The sequence below is a fragment of the Oncorhynchus clarkii genome, chromosome 20, assembly GCF_045791955.1.
Source record: "Oncorhynchus clarkii lewisi isolate Uvic-CL-2024 chromosome 20, UVic_Ocla_1.0, whole genome shotgun sequence".
Lineage (NCBI taxonomy): Eukaryota > Metazoa > Chordata > Actinopteri > Salmoniformes > Salmonidae > Oncorhynchus > Oncorhynchus clarkii.
The window spans coordinates 2,964,552-2,984,187 of NC_092166.1; the positions used below are offsets into that span (position 1 = coordinate 2,964,552).

A 19,636-nucleotide genomic window follows, 5' to 3' on the forward strand; every position below is an offset into this window, starting at 1 on the left:
ATGCCAAAGCCGATATCAGGTCCAAGTCAATGGTCCAAGTCAATAGCCCCTTTATAGGCCTAAATAAATCAACTCCATATGAAGGGGGGGGGGGGGACAACCAAGGGTAACAACTTTAAGTACTCTACTTTATAACAAAATGTGTACATGTATGTTCTTGAAACATATGTTGTTTTGATTGAAGACTCAGATTGTTCACCTGAGTCAGCAGGACGACAGGTATAACAGGCCTGCCTGTACGGCGCATATCTCCATGCCCCCACTGCGCCTGCGTTCCCAGCATATTGAAACAGAGGCGCAGTTGTCTGACAGAGTTGAGAGATACAGTAAGATAGATACAGTAAGATAGACACAACGAGGAAAACATCGCGTCGCACGTTCGCCACCTACCTGTTGAATATCACCGCCGTTTAATTTGCAAGTTTGGGGTTGGGTTGACGAGTCACTCACTGTCGAAGAACAAAGTCGAACCTGGAAAAAGGAGAGTCAGTCGAGGTTTTGTCGAGGTAAATGCGGAAGGAAAGAGGATTTGTGCAACTGGTAGCCACTCCAATGTTCTAACCGGACCGACAGACCAAAGGATTTATCAACCGATCAAACCGATTTATTGACGCCAAAAAAAACACAATGCCTTTAGGACTGAGGAGAAAGAAGAACAAGTCGAGAGAGAGCTCTAACCTGGTGGAGAATGAGGAGGTCGGTGGACACGCAACTGGGAGCTCCGTGAAGTCGACCGTAAACGGAGCGGGGCTCCCACCACCACCTGCCAACCTGCGGCCCAAACTAGTGTTCCACACTCAGCTCGCCCACGGCAGCCCCACGGGAAGGATCGAGGGATTTACTAACGTCAAAGAACTCTACGGGAAAATAGCTGATACGTTCAATTTAAGTCCACCAGAGGTATGTTTTTTTAAACAACTTTTGTAGTTCTAGACAGATAAAAAAACGAGGTTTTCTGAATGCCAAAACGGGGCAAAGTTTTTGCGCAAGGTGCGCCCTGACCGTGCCGCTTACCTACGCACCTACGCAGGCTGAGTTTGACGTTCGCTAGACTGAGGAGACTGAGGATAAGCAGTACCTGGTGGAAGTGAGTCAGAACCAAGCCTTATTTATCCTAGGCTACATGAGATCTCACATGGTTTGACAGGTATTCCATTGAACTGTAGTTTCTGGGGCAATTTGGTGAGACTATTGTCCCTGTTCAGTTTAGGGAATAATAATTACATCCAAATAAATATAATAACTTATTATTTTAATAGATTGGGCTGTATGGGCATCTGTGTTTACATGATCATTGAGTCACAATAATAAATGGGGCTATATTTACATGATCATTGAGTCACATTAATAAATGGGGCTATATTTACATGATCATTGAGTCACATTAATAAATGGGGCTATATTTACATGATCATTGAGTCACATTAATAAATGGGGCTATATTTACATGATCATTGAGTCACATTAATAAATGGGGCTATATTTACATGATCATTGAGTCACATTAATAAATGGGGCTATATTTACATGGTCATTGAATCACATTAATAAATGGGGCTATATTTACATGGTCATAGAATCACATTAATAAATGGGGCTATATTTACATAAGACAACTGAAAAGTTTAACAACTGTACATGTTTTTGGATCATAGATTCTCTTTGAGATAGTTGGACTTTGTTTACGTGGTTAAATACCATCCTCTTTGAAGAGAATGAAGGCCTCGACTCACAGACACAGACAGACATTAGGAAAAGGTGTATTTCTCTACGGTGAGGGAGAGAGAAAAAACGACCATGGCTCCGTAAACAACAAGTGCATGTTCACATTCCATTCTGTCTGCCCTCATCCCTGAGCATGTTCACATCCCATTCTGTCTGCCCTCATCCCTGAGCATGTTCACATCCCATTCTGTCTGCCCTCATCCCTGAGCATGTTCACATCCCATTCTGTCTGCCCTCATCCCTAAGCATGTTCACATCCCATTCTGTCTGCCCTCATCCCTAAGCATGTTCACATCCCATTCTGTCTGCCCTCATCCCTGAGCCTGCCAGGCTCGGCTACCAAGGCCATACATCCCAAATCACACCCTATTCCCCATGGGCCCTATTTCCTATAGGCCCTGGCCAAAGGTAGTGCACTAAAAAAGGATAGGGTGCCATTTAGGCCTCAGTCCACAGTCATTGTGCTGTCGGTCTTTGTTAAAGGAGTCTGTGAGTGACATGTCTGTCTTTTGTCTTTCTGAGCTGGACCTGATAGGTTGGCCGACCAGCCCGCCTCTGCTATCACACAGGGACACATTTGAGCTGGAGCCATCGTTTTACACACACACACACACACACACACACACACACACACACACACACACACACACACACACCACCAGCGTAGATGATCCCACAGTGACAGACGAGAGAGAGAGATTCTCGGGAACCAGACAAACCAGACCGATGGACAAACTGGGGAAACAAAAAAAACAAAGTTAAAAACATTTTAAAAAACAAAGTTAAACAAACATAATGTCTTTTTATCTGACCTTAACAGAAACGCAACCGTTTCCCAATGCATCTGTTGCATCACTACTGCCAGACATTGCTATTATGTCTAATAATTTCTCTCCAAACGTGCCCCGACTTCGCCCGACGAAGTGAGTTCTTCCGCAGCATACTAGGAAGTCGTTTGTGGTGACATCCAAAATGAGGGCTTTTTGTACAAAACAAAGTCATCAGCGATTGGATCATCTCCTAACCAATTAGAGTATCAAAGCCAATTACACATTTTCAAAACGCAGCTTTACACACCTGGCTCTGGCACAACTTAATCGGTTTCTGCGACCAATCAGAAGGTCTAGAATGGATTTCCATTCTAGAATCCCCCGGGGAGGTACTCCGATCCAGACTCATTGTAGAGAAGAAACTAATGTCTGTGGGCGTGGCCTCGCGTTTGGCCGGAACAAGGAGTAACCAGACAAGTCCCGTCTCCCAACGTGTTTGAACATGACTCCTCTTTCTTGGTTTGTGAGCATGTTGTTGAAAACATATCTTCACTACAGGATAGGGGCTGTTTGATACCCATTTTGGACTGTGTTGGATGTTTAATTTTTAAACAGACATCATGATCTGGGAATAGGAGAGAAACTAGATCTGTTGTATCTCCCAGAGAGAGGCAGGGAGGTGTTGTGGTGGTTGGAATCTCCCAAATCTCCCAAAGGAAGTCCCCTACTTCCTGCCGGTGGGCACAGCCTAAAGACCATCCTGATAAAGCCTCTCTGTCCTGGACCATGGGTCTTCAGGGAGACGAGTTAAAGCTAACCACACCCCTACAACTTTCTACTTTGTCAACTACTTGGCAGAAGTGTAATATAGTATTGACCCAAATATTATTTTGGTGAGACCGGTAAGGTAAGTTGCCAGACAAAAAAAGACAGCTGTGATTTATTGTTTGGTATACCTTAACGTCAGCTAGGGATTTGTATAGGAAATAGAGGTCGACCGATTATGATTTTTCAACGCTGATACCGATTATTGGAGGACCAAAAAAGCAGATACAAATAAATAAATCAGCCGATTTAAAAATGGGTAATAATGACAATTACAACAATACTGAATGAACACCTAATATAATACATCAATAAAATCAATTTAGCCTCAAGTAAATAATGAAACATGTTCAATTTGGTTTAAATAAGACAAAAACAAAGTGTTGGAGAGGAAAGTAAAAGTGCAATATGTGCCATGTAAAAAAGCTAACGTTTCAGTTCCTTGCTCAGAACATGAGAACATATGAAAGCTGGTGGTTCCTTTTAACATGAGTCTTCAATATTCCCAGGTAAGTGGTTTTAGGTTGTAGTTATAGGAATTATAGGACTATTTCCCTCTATACCATTTGTACTTCATTAGCCTTTGACTATTGGATGTTCTTATAGGCACTTTAGTATTGCCAGTGTAACAGTATAGCTTCCGTCCCTCTCCTCGCTCCTCCCTGGGCTCAAACCAGCAACACAACGACAACAGCCACCATCGAAGCAGCGTTACCCATGCAGAGCAAGGGGAACAACTACTAGAAGGCTCAGAGAGAGTGACGTTTGAAACGCTATTAGCGCACGCTAACTAGCTAGCCATTTCACATCGGTTACACCAGCCTCATCTCGGGAGTTGATAGGCTTGAAGTCATAAACAGCGCAATGCTTGACGCACAACGAAGAGCTGCTGGGAAAACGCACGAAAGTGCTGTTTGAATTAATGTTTACGCACCTGCTTCTGCCTACCACCGCTCAGTCAGATACTTGGATACTTGTATGCTCAGTCAGATTATATGCAATGCAGGACACGCTAGATAATATCTAGTAATATCAACCATGTGTAGTTAACTAGTGATTATGATTGATTGTTTTTTATAAGATAAGTTTAATGCTAGCTAGCAACTTACCTTGGCTTACTGCATTTCGCATAACAGGCAGTCTCCTTGTGGAGTGCAACCAGAGAGAGGCAGATCGTTATTGCGCTGGACTAGTTAACTGTACGGTTGCAAGATTGGATCCCCCGAGCTGACAAGGTGAAATTCTGTCGTTCTGCCCCTGAACGAGGCAGTTAACCCACCGTTCCTATGCCGTCATTGAAAATAAGAATGTGTTCTTAAATGACTTGCCTAGTTAAATAAAAGGTATATAACATTTTTAAAAAGTACTATTTTTTTATTTTTAATCGGCGCCCAAAAATACTGATTTCCGATTGTTATGAAAACTTGAAATCGGCCCTAATTAATCGGTCGACCTCTAATAGGAAATCACTTGAACACTCATCGTGCAAGTCAGACTTGTTGATGATCATGGTCTCCATTAACATGGCTTACCTAAAACACAAACCTTCAGTCCAATTCATCACCGCCGCGACGTCTGGGATTCTGTGTATTACCACACACACGTCGTCACCTCATGATTCTGAAGGAGACGTGGATAAAGCAGTCCTCATCTCTCACTGAGCTCTGTCATGAGGACGTTTTACAGCGTAGAAGCTAGGCTTACTCCAGTCACAGGTGATCTGTACCTGTGACTACAGGTCAAAGTCTGCTGCAGTAGAGCTTTTTACTACAGGTGAGTTACCAGGACCACAGGTGTGGCTCTCTGGCAGGCAGCGTGACCTGCAGCCTGTCTCTGTCCACCTGCCGTCTCTATGTATCTACCTGTACTATTGGCTAGCTACTAGGGTTAGACTGTGTGTGGTCTCTGTGTACCCATCTACCTGTACTATTGGCTAGGGTTAGGCCTTGGTTTTTGTGGGCCCGGGAAAATAGGCCTAAAAAAAAAAAATCAGATCTACATTTTCTTTCAAACTTTTATGGGTGCTTCCATGATATCTAATTTTAAAAAATCGAAATAAAATGTTGTTGTACATTTTAAAGATCAAATACAAACAGTCAGCTATGGTCTAATAAATCAGAGCTTGCGAAGTTACAAATAGGCTGAATAGAAACCTTCCACAACCATAAGACCCACTAATAATTACATTATTTTATCAAAATAGTTTAACCTGCTTTTGTGCAGTAATCACTGATCTGTCTTTCAAGTCTGTGAAAATGGCATTTTTTTTTGTTACAAATTTAACATGACCATAACGCACGTTCACTAATAATGACTGACTTATTCAGCACGTGGGCTTCGAGTAGCTCTCTGGCAGCGTGACCAGCAACCTGTCTGTCCACCTGCCGTCTCTATGTACAGTGCCTTGCGAAAGTATTCGGCCCCCTTGAACTTTGCGACCTTTTGCCACATTTCAGGCTTCAAACATAAAGATATAAAACTGTATTTTTTTGTGAAGAATCAACAACAAGTGGGACACAATCATGAAGTGGAACGACATTTATTGGATATTTCAAACTTTTTTAACAAATCAAAACCTGAACAATTGGGCGTGCAAAATTATTCAGCCCCTTTACTTTCAGTGCAGCAAACTCTCTCCAGAAGTTCAGTGAGGATCTCTGAATGATCCAATGTTGTGCCAAGCTTGTAGCGTCATACCCAAGAAGACTCGAGGCTGTAATCGCTGCCCAAGGTGCTTCAACAAAGTACTGAGTAAAGGGTCTGAATACTTATGTAAATGTAATATTTCTGTTTTGTATGTTTAATACATTTGGAAAAATGTCTAACTGTTTTTGCTTTGTCATTTATGGTGTGTTTTGTGTAGATTAAGGGATTTTTGAATAAGGCTGTAACATAACGAAGTGGAAAAAGTCAAATAGTCTGAATACTTTCTAAATGCCCTGTACCTATCGGTACTATTAGCTCAGGTAGGGCTGTGCTCTCTGTGTACCCATCTGCACTGCTTGGGCTCACCACGTCATTTGGTTACAGTTTGAATACTTCAGCTTCCTCCGACCAGGTGTAGCTTGTTGTCTCTTTCTTTATTGGTTCTAACTGCAGTGTGTTTGTTGTCTGCTGCTGAGCGAGTGCAGATCAACTCTATGCTAGTCCATGTAAACAAGGTCTGAGTAGTCTTTGTTTGGCTAATTTCAAGCTTTGCTTTGCTGTCAGTGTACAAACTGAAGTAGACTGCGCTAGAGTAGACCAATGGTAGTCTCGTGTTATTTTAAGTTTACAGCAAGCCTGACATTTCCTAATTGCTCAAAGGGATTAAAATGTTACAACCAATCCCATCTGATGGAAGCTGTGTGTGTGTGTGGCTTTCTTGACATGGAGACATCTCAAGATAACTGGTCTAATCCAAGGCTTACTCCACTGGGAGTAAGACATTAATAATTAATTAATACATGCTCACGTCATCACCAAACAATAACACTGGGTTTGGAGTCACATTTGTGTGTGTGTGTGTGGGGGGGGGTGGGGGGGGGGGGACTAGATTTATTTATTTTGGCTTATTTGTTTCTTCACCTGAAAACATTTCCATTCCAAATCAGGGATTACTGGAGCTTATTGTAATAACGTTGTGGTTTTAAAAGGAAGGGGTCAGCTCATTGTTGTTATTGACGAGCAGAGCGCATTGTTGTTATTGACGAGCAGAGCTCATTGTTGTTATTGAGGAGCAGAGCTCATTGTTGTTATTGAGGAGCAGAGCTCATTGTTGTTATTGAGGAGCAGAGCTCATTGTTGTTATTGAGGAGCAGAGCTCATTGTTGTTATTGAGGAGCAGAGCGCATTGTTGTTATTGAGGAGCAGAGCGCATTGTTGTTATTGAGGAGCAGAGCTCATTGTTGTTATTGAGGAGCAGAGCTCATTGTTGTTATTGACGAGCATAGCTCATTGTTGTTATTGACGAGCAGAGCGCATTATTGTTATTGAGGAGCAGAGCTCATTGTTGTTATTGACGAGCAGAGCGCATTGTTGTTATTGAGGAGTAGAGCTCATTGTTGTTATTGACGAGCAGAGCACATTGTTGTTATTGAGGAGCAGAGCTCATTGTTGTTATTGAGGAGCAGAGCTCATTGTTGTTATTGAGGAGCAGAGCTCATTGTTGTTATTGAGGAGCAGAGCTCATTGTTGTTATTGAGGAGCAGAGCTCATTGTTGTTATTGAGGAGCAGAGCTCATTGTTGTTATTGAGGAGCAGAGCGCATTGTTGTTATTGAGGAGCAGAGCGCATTGTTGTTATTGAGGAGCAGAGCTCATTGTTGTTGAGGAGCAGAGCTCATTGTTGTTATTGACGAGCAGAGCGCATTGTTGTTATTGAGGAGCAGAGCTCATTGTTGTTATTGACGAGCAGAGCGCATTGTTGTTATTGAGGAGTAGAGCTCATTGTTGTTATTGACGAGCAGAGCGCATTGTTGTTATTGAGGAGCAGAGCTCATTGTTGTTATTGAGGAGCAGAGCTCATTGTTGTTATTGAGGAGCAGAGCTCATTGTTGTTATTGAGGAGCAGAGCTCATTGTTGTTATTGAGGAGCAGAGCTCATTGTTGTTATTGAGGAGCAGAGCTCATTGTTGTTATTGAGGAGCAGAGCTCATTGTTGTTATTGAGGAGCAGAGCTCATTGTTGTTATTGAGGAGCAGAGCTCGTTGTTGTTATTGAGGAGCAGAGCTCGTTGTTGTTATTGAGGAGCAGAGCTCGTTGTTGTTATTGAGGAGCAGAGCTCGTTGTTGTTATTGAGGAGCAGAGCTCGTTGTTGTTATTGAGGAGCAGAGCTCGTTGTTGTTATTGAGGAGCAGAGCTCGTTGTTGTTATTGAGGAGCAGAGCTCGTTGTTGTTATTGAGGAGCAGAGCTCATTGTTGTTATTGAGGAGCAGAGCTCATTGTTGTTATTGAGGAGCAGAGCTCATTGTTGTTATTGAGGAGCAGAGCTCATTGTTGTTATTGAGGAGCAGAGCTCATTGTTGTTATTGAGGAGCAGAGCTCATTGTTGTTATTGAGGAGCAGAGCTCATTGTTGTTATTGAGGAGCAGAGCTCATTGTTGTTATTGAGGAGCAGAGCTCATTGTTGTTATTGAGGAGCAGAGCTCATTGTTGTTATTGAGGAGCAGAGCTCATTGTTGTTATTGAGGAGCAGAGCTCATTGTTGTTATTGAGGAGAAGCTCATTTGATTTTCTTTATGCCCTCAATCCTATTCCTTGATATTTTACTGAATTTATTAATATATTATTTACTACTGTGTTATCTCGTTGATTTCACCTTTACATTCTTAATCAATTTGAAATGTTAAGGCTTTCTCTGTTGATTAAATTATTTAAAATGTCGTCACTTCTCTGGGTAAATAATGCATTTTAGTAAAGAAAAACAGGGAAGACATTGAGACCAAGTCCTTTTCCAGATGTGTCCTGTAGAACACAATATAAAATACACAAACCCTATAAATATATACAGTACCAGTCAAACGTTTGGACACACCGACTCCTTCCAGAGTTTTTCTTTATTTGTACTATTTTCTACATTGTAGAATAATAGTGAAGACATCAAAACTATGAAATAACACATATGGAATCATGTAGTAACCAACAAGTGTTGTATATTTTAGATTCTTCAATGTCGCCACCCTTTACCTTGACAGCTATGCACTCTCTTGGCATTCTCTCAACCAGATTCATGAGGAATGCTTTTCCAAAGGTCTTGAAGGAGTTCCCACATATGCTGAGCACTTGTGGGTTGCTTTTCCTTCACTCTGCAGTCCAACTCATCCCAAACCATCTCAATTGGGTTGAGGTCAGGTGATTGTGGAGGCCAGGTCATCTGATGTAGCACTCCATCACTCTCCTCCTTGGTCAAATAGCCCTTACACAGCCTGGAGGTGTGTTGGGTCATTGTCCTGTTGAAAAACAAATGTAGTTCCACTAAGCCCAAACCAGATGGGATGGAGTATCGCTGCAGAATGCTGTGGTAGCCATGCTGATTAAGTGTGCCTTGAATTCTAAATAAATCACTGACAGTGTCACCAGCAAAGCACCATTACACCTCCTCCTCCATGCTTCACGGGGGGAAAGATCATCTGTTCACCTACTTGTTTATTTTTTTACCCCTTTTTGTCTCCCCAATTTTGTGGTATCCAATTGGTAGTTAGTCTTGTCTCATTGCTGCAACTCCCGTGCAGACTCAGGAGAGGTGAAGGCCGTGCATCCTCCGAAACACAACCCAACCAAGCCGCACTACTTCTTGACACAATGTCCACTTAACCCGGAAGCCAGCCGCACCAATGTGTCGGAGGAAACACCGTACACCTGGCGAACCGTGTCAGCGTGCCCTGCGCCCGGCCCGCCACAGGAGTCGCGAGTGCGCAATGGGACAAGGATATCCCTGCTGGCCAAACCCTCCCCTAACCCGGACGATGCGCCGCCCATGGACCTCTGCCTGCGACAGAGCCTGGACTCGAACCCAGAAACTCTAGTGGCACAGCTAGCACAGCTATGCAGTTCCTTACACCACTCGGGAGGCCCTGTGTGTAGATTGATGAATTCTAAATAAATAAGTGTCACCAGCAAAGCACCCCCGCACCACCTCCTCCTCCATGCTTCATGGTGGGTACCACACATGCAGAGATAATCCATTGGAACCAAAAATCTTAAATTTGGACTCATCAGACCAAAGGACAGATTTCCACCGGTCTAATGTTCATTGCTCGTGTTTCTTGGCTCAAGCAAATCTCTTCTTATTATTGGTGTCCTTTAGTAGTGGTTTCTTTGTAGCAATTTGACCATGAAGGCCTGATTCACACAGTCTCTTCTGAACAGTTGATGTTGAGGTGTGTCTGTTACTTGAACTCTGTGAAGCATTTATTTGGGCTGCAATTTCTGAGGCTGGTAACTCTAATGAACTTATCTTCTGCAGCAGAGGTAACTCTGGGTCTTCCTTTCCTGTGGTGGTCCTCATGAGAGCCAGTTTCATCATAGCGCTTGATGGTTTTTGCGACTGCACTTGAAGGAACTTTTAAAGTTCTTGAAATGTTCAGTATTGACTGACCTTTATGTCTTAAAGTAATGATGAACTGTCATTTCTCTCTGCTTATTTGAGCTGTTCTTGCCATAATAAGGACTTGGTCTTTAACCAAATAGGTCTGTGTTCTGTATGCCCCCCTACCTTGTCACAACACACCTGATTGGCTCAAACTAATTAAGGAAAGAAATTCCACAAATTAACAAGGCACACCTGTTAATTTAAATGCATTCCAGGTGACTTCCTCATGAAGCTGGTTGAGAGAATGCCAAGAGTGTGCAACGCTGTCAAGGCAAAGGGTGGCTACTTTGAAGAATCTGAAATATATTTTGATTTGTTGAAAGTTTTTGGTTACTACAGTATTCCTTAGTTTTGATGAGAGAAAGAACACACAAATAAAACATCACATATCACCCTGAAAAACAGTTTGGCAACTCAGATGTCTATACTTCAACAGCAAAGTTAGATAATTGGACATTTATGAAGTAGGGAGTAATGTAGAGATCTTCAGGTCAATAGCAAAGTCCAGCCAACCTTTGGCTCAGATACCACAGTGTTCAAGTTCGCATGTCTACAATATGCAACGTGTTTGAACAGCAACATAGAATGTGTTCAGTTTGGATCAGACAGAGACCAAGAGAGCTCAGCTGAGACTGACGGACAGACATGGGGCTCCTCCGTAACCTGTTTCTCCTGGACAGACATGGGCTCCATAACCTGTTTCTCCTGGACAGAAAGCTCCATAACCTGTTTCTCCTGGACAGAAAGCTCAGGTGTGAACTGAGACGTGATTACAGTGAAAGGGCTTCAGTTGATTAAGTGGCTGTTTACCCGGCAAATGGGATAGAAGGGTTGCCACGGTCACGGCATTGTTGAGACAGAGGGTAAGACAGTTTTCATTGGCTGCTGAGAGGCGTGTGTGTGTGTGAGAGAGACAGAGAGAGAGCAGGTGGTGACCTCCAGTCATTGCTCAACCATTTACAATTACGATGTGATTGAATGATACTTTTGAAAAACACATTGTGTTGTGACCTGACGTATTTTTACCTTGGGATTACAATCTCTTTGACACACGACTGGAGAAAGTGGACGCTTGTAGTTGGAGAAACCCCTGTCCACTTCATTAATGTCTTTATCTAGTGATGTTTTATTTCTATTTGGGCCGACAAATAAAGCTATTGGTAGACCGAAAGGCATCTATTCTTTACACCAATCAAATTGCTCAAATTTTAAATCGTGTATATGTGTGTGTAAAACAGATACACAATGTGTTTTAATTGAATCCACTATATCGTCTGGTAGTGCCTGAAGGTTTGGTGCCTGAAGGGCAACCAGAAGAGAGATATTTACCTGACCCAACTTCTCCGACTCCTGCTGGTTTTCACAGATTCTGCCATTACTCTCCTGAAGATGCCGTTATGGTTTGCATATGCAAATTTTTTGCTGAAGTTCCCAATGAAAAAAAAAAAAATATGTTCATATCATTGTCATGTGGATAATCAAAATTCTATCCAAATAAATGCAACGAACTTCAAACAACTTTGGTCCGGCCAGAGGCTTGCGCTAGCAACATTGTATAAAATATTCTGGGCCCTCAATTTCCCACTCCAGTGAGCTCAGGACAGACACAGCTGTAGGCTATTTGATCAAGGGATAAGAAGCAGTGGTTGACTTGGACAGGAGCTGAGTTCAAAGTGTTCTACTGCTTGAGCTCCTGTTCCTCTTAAAGAATACCAACTCAACAGTATTGTGGACCACCTAAATATAAAACAGAACCCATTTCAGCCCAAGTCAAGAACTAAGGATGACAGAGGCAGAGAATTTTAACGTTAACAGGGAATTTATTTCCTTCACACGGTAATTTGGGGAAAAGGGGCTGGACGGAACCAAAGAAAGTAACAGTTAAGGAGCCCCCTCTCCTACCCACTACTTACCTAACTTAGCACCGCCTGGTGCACTAACCAAAATACAGGGGATGGTCCCCCAGGTCTTACCTAGTGTGCCTAGACAGAGTACATACTGCAGGTATATGTATGCCTGCAGGCCTCTTGCCTAAGCACTCCTAAGGTGCCTTCCCCCCTGGGAACAACAGAAAACACACCTAAAGTTAACAATTTCACAAATCAAAAACACAGTCCTATGGCATACACAAACGTAAGTTACAAAATCCTTTCCACAACACTAGTCCAGACCAACAACAAAACACATGACATGCCTAGAAGCTCTCTTTTATCCAGCTGGAGAAGGAGTCTGTAATTGAAGACAGCTGTATCCCCCAATGAGAGGGCGGGGTCAGTTCCAATTAGCAATGGTGCCGACCAATCAGCTGCTTTGGACTTCAGGAAGCCATTTCCTGAAATACAAACAACAACTGGAACATAAACCTATTTCATGTTTCCACTGGATCAGAGCACTGATAAGAGGTAATCAGGTAGGACTATTTGTATGGATCAGAGCACTGATAAGAGGTAATCAGGTAGGACTATTTGTATGGATCAGAGCACTGATAAGAAGTAATCAGGTAGGACTATTTGTATGGATCAGAGCACTGATAAGAGGTAATCAGGTAGGACTATTTGTATGGATCAGAGCACTGATAAGAAGTAATCAGGTAGGACTATTTGTATGGATCAGAGCACTGATAAGAGGTAATCAGGTAGGACTATTTGTATTGGGGGTGTCTTGCTAATTGCCTATAATTTCCACCTGTTGTCTATTCCATTTGCACAACAGCATGTGAAATTTATTGTCAATCAGTGTTGCTTCCTAAGTGGACAGTTTGTTTTCACAGAAGTGTGATTGACTTGGAGTTACATTGTGTTGTTTTAAGTGTTCCCGTTATTTTTTTGAGCAGTGTATTTGTTTGTTTGTTTGTTACTGCTCGACTAAAATAATCTCTGTTGACCAACGGCCTAACGACCAAGCAATCGACTAGGTGGCTAATTGGGGCCCTAATTTCTATAGTTCGAAGGAAACACTCCTGTCCCCTTCATAAAGGTGTTTACCCATCCAGTGATTTTATTTCTTCATGACTTGTTCTGAAGCTGTATCCTCTGACACTACCAATGATCCTAAAGACATGATGCTGACCGGCTGTATCCCCTGGCAACAACCAGACCTACATGCCCCCTAGTCAGTCAGTCAGTCAATGAATAATCAGTTTCTCCTGAACTTCCTCTCATCTAATGCTAGGCTGGGACAATTGAACACTGCATGTTGTGAGGTCAGCATTTTCATTGAACATCTCTAGGTTAGCCATTATTAAAATTCCATGGCTTTCTCAATGTAGGAAGCAACACAGCTTCCTAAAAAAAATCCTTAGGTATATTCAGTTAGTTAAACAGGTGGCAGATGGCAGACAGCAGCGTGTATATACACACTTCAGCGATTGGCTTTCGTGGCCTACCACTTCACGGCTGAGCCGTTGTTGCTCCTAAACGTTCTTATTGTACAATATCAGCACTGACAGTTGCCCGGGGCAGCTCTGGCAGGGTAGAAATGTATTATGAACTGACTTGTTGGACAGGTGGCATCTTATGACGGTGCCACGGTGAAAGTCACTGAGCTCTTCGGTACGGGGTCAAATCCACTCATTTTGAAGGGGTGTCTACCTTTTTGTAGTACATTTATCAGCCTAAACATGACACCCACCCTGTATTCAAGAGAATGCTGTCTCATCACAACACAAACTCCTCTGTTGACGAGGATGTAAAATAAGGTCTAAGCTTCAATGTGAAAATTAACATTTGAGTTTTTAGATAATTGACGTTAAAGGTGAATAAAAAAATATACCCCCAATTTATTTATATTTTTTGGTTTTTTTCAAGAATACAATTGTTTGACAACCCTGTTTTTCTAAGCGTTTTAAATGATATCCAACTCAACCCAGTGATGAAGACATGGATGTCTCGTGGTAGGGTGGGCTATGCAAAAATGGGTCAACATCTCCTAAATGTTTTAGCATTCAGATCCAAAAAGTAATTTTCTGATGCTTCTACCATGGGCAAATATGTATGGAAAGTGTTAATTGTGTGTTATCTAGTATTATCATACGGCAGGGTAGCCTAGTGGTTAGAGCGTTGGACTGGTAACTGAAAGGTTGCAAGATCAAATCCCCGAGCTGACAAGGTACAAATCTGTCGTTCTGCCCCTCAACAAGGCACTGTTCCTAGGCCGTCATTGAAAGTAGGAATTTGTTCTTAACTGACTTGCCTAGTTAAATAAAGGTAAAAATAAATACCATCCTTTTCTCACACTGGTATTACCAGTTTAGTACACAAGGGGGCGCAAAAAAAAAAAAGAAGCCCATTGGGTGTAGCCAGCCTACTTTTCTCTCAACTTTTCTGGGCGTAGCCAGCCTACTTTTCTCTCTACTGTTCTGGACGTAGCCAGCCTACTTTTCTCTCTACTTTTCTGGGCGTAGCCAGCCTACTTTTCTCTCTACTGTTCTGGGTGTAGCCAGCCTACTTTTCTCTCTACTTTTCTGGGTGTAGCCAGCCTACTTTTCTCTCTACTGTTCTGGACGTAGCCAGCCTACTTTTCTCTCTACTTTTCTGGGCGTAGCCAGCCTACTTTTCTCTCAACTTTTCTGGGCGTAGCCAGCCTACTTTTCTCTCTACTGTTCTGGGTGTAGCCAGCCTACTTTTCTCTCAACTTTTCTGGGCGTAGCCAGCCTACTTTTCTCTCTACTGTTCTGGGTGTAGCCAGCCTACTTTTCTCTCAACTTTTCTGGGCGTAGCCAGCCTACTTTTCTCTCTACTGTTCTGGGTGTAGCCAGCCTACTTTTCTCTCAACTTTTCTGGACGTAGCCAGCCTACTTTTCTCTCTACAGTTCTGGGTGTAGACAGCCTGCTTTTCTCTCTACTGTTCTGGGCGTAGCCAGCCTGCTTTTCTCTCTACTGTTCTGGGTGTAGCCAGCCTGCTTTTCTCTCTACTGTTCTGGGTGTAGACAGCCTGCTTTTCTCTCTACTTTTCTGGGCGTAGACAGCCTGCTTTTCTCTCTACTGTTCTGGGTGTAGACAGCCTGCTTTTCTCTCTACTGTTCTGGGTGTAGCCAGCCTGCTTTTCTCTCTACTGTTCTGGGTGTAGCCAGCCTGCTTTTCTCTCTACTGTTCTGGGTATAGACAGCCTGCTTTTCTCTCTACTTTTCTGGGCGTAGACAGCCTGCTTTTCTCTCTACTTTTCTGGGCGTAGACAGCCTGCTTTTCTCTCTACTGTTCTGGGTGTAGACAGCCTGCTTTTCTCTCTACTGTTCTGGGTGTAGCCAGCCTACTTTTCTCTCTACTTTTCTGGGTGTAGCCAGCCTACTTTTCTCTCTACTGTTCTGGGCGTAGACAGCCTGCTTTTCTTTGCGTAGCCAGCCTGCTTTTCTCTCTACTGTTCTGGGCGTAGCCAGCCTGCTTTTCTCTCTACTGTTCTGGGCGTAGCCAGCCTGCTTTTCTCTCTACTGTTCTGGGTGTAGCCAGCCTGCTTTTCTCTCTACTGTTCTAGGTGTAGCCAGCCTGCTTTTCTCTCTACTGTTCTGGGCGTAGCCAGCCTGCTTTTCTCTCTACTGTTCTGGGCGTAGCCAGCCTGCTTTTCTCTCTACTGTTCTGGGCGTAGCCAGCCTGCTTTTCTCTCTACTGTTCTGGGTGTAGACAGCCTGCTTTTCTCTCTTCTGTTCTGGGCGTAGACAGCCTGCTTTTCTCTCTACTGTTCTGGGCGTAGCCAGCCTGCTTTTCTCTCTACTGTTCTGGGCGTAGCCAGCCTACTTTTCTCTCTACTTTTCTGGGCGTAGACAGCCTGCTTTTCTTTGCGTAGCCAGCCTGCTTTTCTCTCTACTTTTCTGGGCGTAGACAGCCTGCTTTTCTCTCTACTTTTCTGGGCGTAGACAGCCTGCTTTTCTCTCTACTGTTCTGGGTGTAGACAGCCTGCTTTTCTCTCTACTGTTCTGGGTGTAGACAGCCTGCTTTTCTCTCTACTTTTCTGGGCGTAGACAGCCTGCTTTTCTTTGCGTAGCCAGCCTGCTTTTCTCTCTACTGTTCTGGGCGTAGCCAGCCTGCTTTTCTCTCTACTGTTCTGGGCGTAGCCAGCCTGCTTTTCTCTCTACTGTTCTGGGTGTAGCCAGCCTGCTTTTCTCTCTACTGTTCTAGGTGTAGCCAGCCTGCTTTTCTCTCTACTGTTCTGGGCGTAGCCAGCCTGCTTTTCTCTCTACTGTTCTGGGCGTAGCCAGCCTGCTTTTCTCTCTACTGTTCTGGGCGTAGCCAGCCTGCTTTTCTCTCTACTGTTCTGGGTGTAGACAGCCTGCTTTTCTCTCTTCTGTTCTGGGCGTAGACAGCCTGCTTTTCTCTCTACTGTTCTGGGCGTAGCCAGCCTGCTTTTCTCTCTACTGTTCTGGGCGTAGCCAGCCTACTTTTCTCTCTACTTTTCTGGGCGTAGACAGCCTGCTTTTCTTTGCGTAGCCAGCCTGCTTTTCTCTCTACTGTTCTGGGCGTAGCCAGCCTGCTTTTCTCTCTACTGTTCTGGGCGTAGCCAGCCTGCTTTTATCTCTACTGTTCTGGGTGTAGCCAGCCTGCTTTTCTCTCTACTGTTCTGGGTGTAGCCAGCCTGCTTTTCTCTCTACTGTTCTGGGTGTAGCCAGCCTGCTTTTCTCTCTACTGTTCTGGGTGTAGCCAGCCTGCTTTTCTCTCTACTGTTCTGGGCGTAGCCAGCCTGCTTTTCTCTCTACTGTTCTGGGCGTAGCCAGCCTGCTTTTCTCTCTACTGTTCTGGGCGTAGCCAGCCTGCTTTTCTCTCTACTGTTCTGGGTGTTGCCAGCCTTCTTTTCTCAGGTAAAATGGCAGATTAACTTTAAGCTTAACATTAGGAAATGTAGCTGGCTACATTCTTTCTATGACGGGCCTAAACCATTAGAAATATGATGGCCATGCATCGTTTTAGCTTTTTCATTGTAGCTCATTTACTTGTGTGGCTGCCAGCCAAATAGCGTCGCACTTCTGTTATCTGATGAACAGGAAGCTTTTTTATGTTGAATGTGTTGCACTAATGTGTTTTCTGTGGCCAACTATAGTTGTACAGTCGTGGCCAACTATAGTTGTACAGTCGTGGCCAACTATAGTTGTACAGTCGTGGCCAACTATAGTTGTACAGTCGTGGCCAACTATAGTTGTACAGTCGTGGACAACTATAGTTGTACAGTCGTGGACAACTATAGTTGTACAGTCGTGGCCAACTATAGTTGTACAGTCGTGGACAACTATAGTTGTACAGTCGTGGCCAATTGTTTTGAGAATGACACAAATATGAATTTTCACAAAGTTTGCTGCCTCAGTGTCTTTAGATATTTTTGTCAGATGTTACTATGGATACTGAAGTATAATTACAAGCATCTCATAAGTGTCAAAGGCTTTTATTGACAATTACATGAAGTTGATGCAAAGAGTCAATATTTGCAGTGTTGACCCTTCTTTCTCAAGACCTGCCCTGCCCTGGCATCCCCTCCTCCTCCTCGTGGCATCTCCTCCTCCTGGCTTAACCTCCTCTTCCTGGCCTGGCTTCCCCATACTGCCCTGCCCTGGCCTGGTCTCCCTCCCTGGCCTGGTCTCCCTCCCTGGCCTGGTCTCCCTCCCTAGCCTGGTCTCCCTCCCTGGCCTGGCCTCCCCTCCCTGGCCTGGCCTCCCCTCCCTGGCCTCTCCTCCTCCCACTGCCCTGGCCTCTCCTCCTTCTCCTCCTCCCACTGCCCTGGCCTCTCCTCCTCCCACTGCCCTGGCCTCTCCTCCTCCCACTGCCCTGGTCTCTCCTCCTCCTCCTCCTCCTCCCACTGCCCTGGACTCCCTTCCCTGGCCTCTCCTCCTCCTCCTTCCCTGGCCTCCCCTCCTCCCACTGCCCTGGCCTCCCCTCCCTGTCCTCCCCTCCTCCTCCTGCCCTGGCCTCCCCTCCTCCTCCTCTTCCTCCTGGCTTCCCCTCCTCCCACTGCCCTGGCCTCTCCTCCTCCTCCTTCCCTGACCTCTCCTCCTCCTCCTCCTCCCCCTCCTTCCCTGGCCTCTCCTCCTCCTCCCACTGCCCTGCCCTGGCCTCTCCTCCTTCCCTGGCCTCTCCTCCTCCTCCTCCCACTGCCCTGGCCTCTCCTCCTCCCACTGCCCTGGCCTCCTCTTCCTGGCCTGGCCTGACTTCCCCTCCTTCCTTCTGCATACTTCACTGGCCTGGCCTCCTCCTCCTTCCCTGGCCTCCCCTCCTCCTGCCCTGCCCTGCCCTGCCCTGGCCTGGCCTCCCCTCCTCCTCCTCCTGGCCTCCCCTCCTCCTCCTGGCATCTCCTCCTCCTGGCTTCCCGTCCTCTTCCTGGCCTGGCCTGACTTCCCCTCCCTCCTTCTGCATACTGCCCTGGCCTCTCCTCCTCCTCCCACTGCCCTGTCCTCTCCTCCTCCTCCCCCTGGCCTGGCCTCCCCTCCCTGGCCTCTCCTCCTCCCACTGCCCTGGCCTCTCCTCCTCCCACTGCCCTGGCCTCTCCTCCTCCTCCCACTGCCCTGGCCTCTCCTCCTCCCACTCCCCTGGCCTCTCCTCCTCCCACTGCCCTGCCCTGGCCTCTCCTCCTCCCACTGCCCTGCCCTGGCCTCTCCTCCTCCTCCTCCCACTGCCCTGGCCTCCCTTCCCTGGCCTCTCTTCCTCCTCCTCCTTCCCTGGCCCCTCCTCCTCCTCCTCCTTCCCTGGCCCCTCCTCCTCCTCCTCCTCCTGCCCTGGCCTCTCCCCCTCCTTCTCCTCCTCTTTCCCTGGCCTCCCCTCCTCCCACTGCCCTGGCCTCCCCTCCCTGTCCTCCCCTCCTCCTCCTGCCCTAGCCTCCCCTCCTCCTCCTCTTCCTCCTGGCCTCCCCTCCTCCTCCTGGCTTCCCCTCCTCCCACTGCCCTGGCCTCTCCTCCTCCTCCTTCCCTGGCCTCTCCTCCTCCTCCCCCTCCTTCCCTGGCCTCTCCTCCTCCTCCTCCTCCTCCTTCCCTGGCCTCTCCTCCTCCTCCCACTGCCCTGCCCTGGCCTCTCCTCCTCCTCCTTCCCTGGCCTCTCCTCCTCCTTCCCTGGCCTCTCCTCCTCCCACTGCCCTGGCCTATCCTCCTCCCACTGCCCTGGCCTCCCCTCCCTGGCCTCCCCTCCTCCTGCCCTGGCCTCCCCTCCTCCTCCTGCCCTGGCCTCCCCTACTCCTCCTGCCCTGGCCTCCCCTCCTCCTCCTGGCTTCCCGTCCTCTTCCTGGCCTGGCCTGACTTCCCCTCCTTCCTTCTGCATACTTCACTGGCCTGGCCTCCT

General features: G+C 45.8%; 1 protein-coding gene across 1 annotated transcript in view; it reads left to right on the plus strand.

Annotated features, from left to right (window-relative positions):
* The first annotated feature begins 291 nt into the window (after positions 1 to 291).
* LOC139375779 (PDZ domain-containing protein GIPC1-like) overlaps positions 292 to 19,636 on the plus strand; it is a 44,971-nt gene continuing 25,626 nt past the window's right edge. Inside the window, exon 1 of the mRNA XM_071117621.1 lies at positions 292 to 900. Coding sequence (XP_070973722.1) covers positions 628 to 900 — 273 coding nt within the window. The 5' untranslated portion in view covers positions 292 to 627. The remainder of the gene's footprint in view (positions 901 to 19,636) is intronic.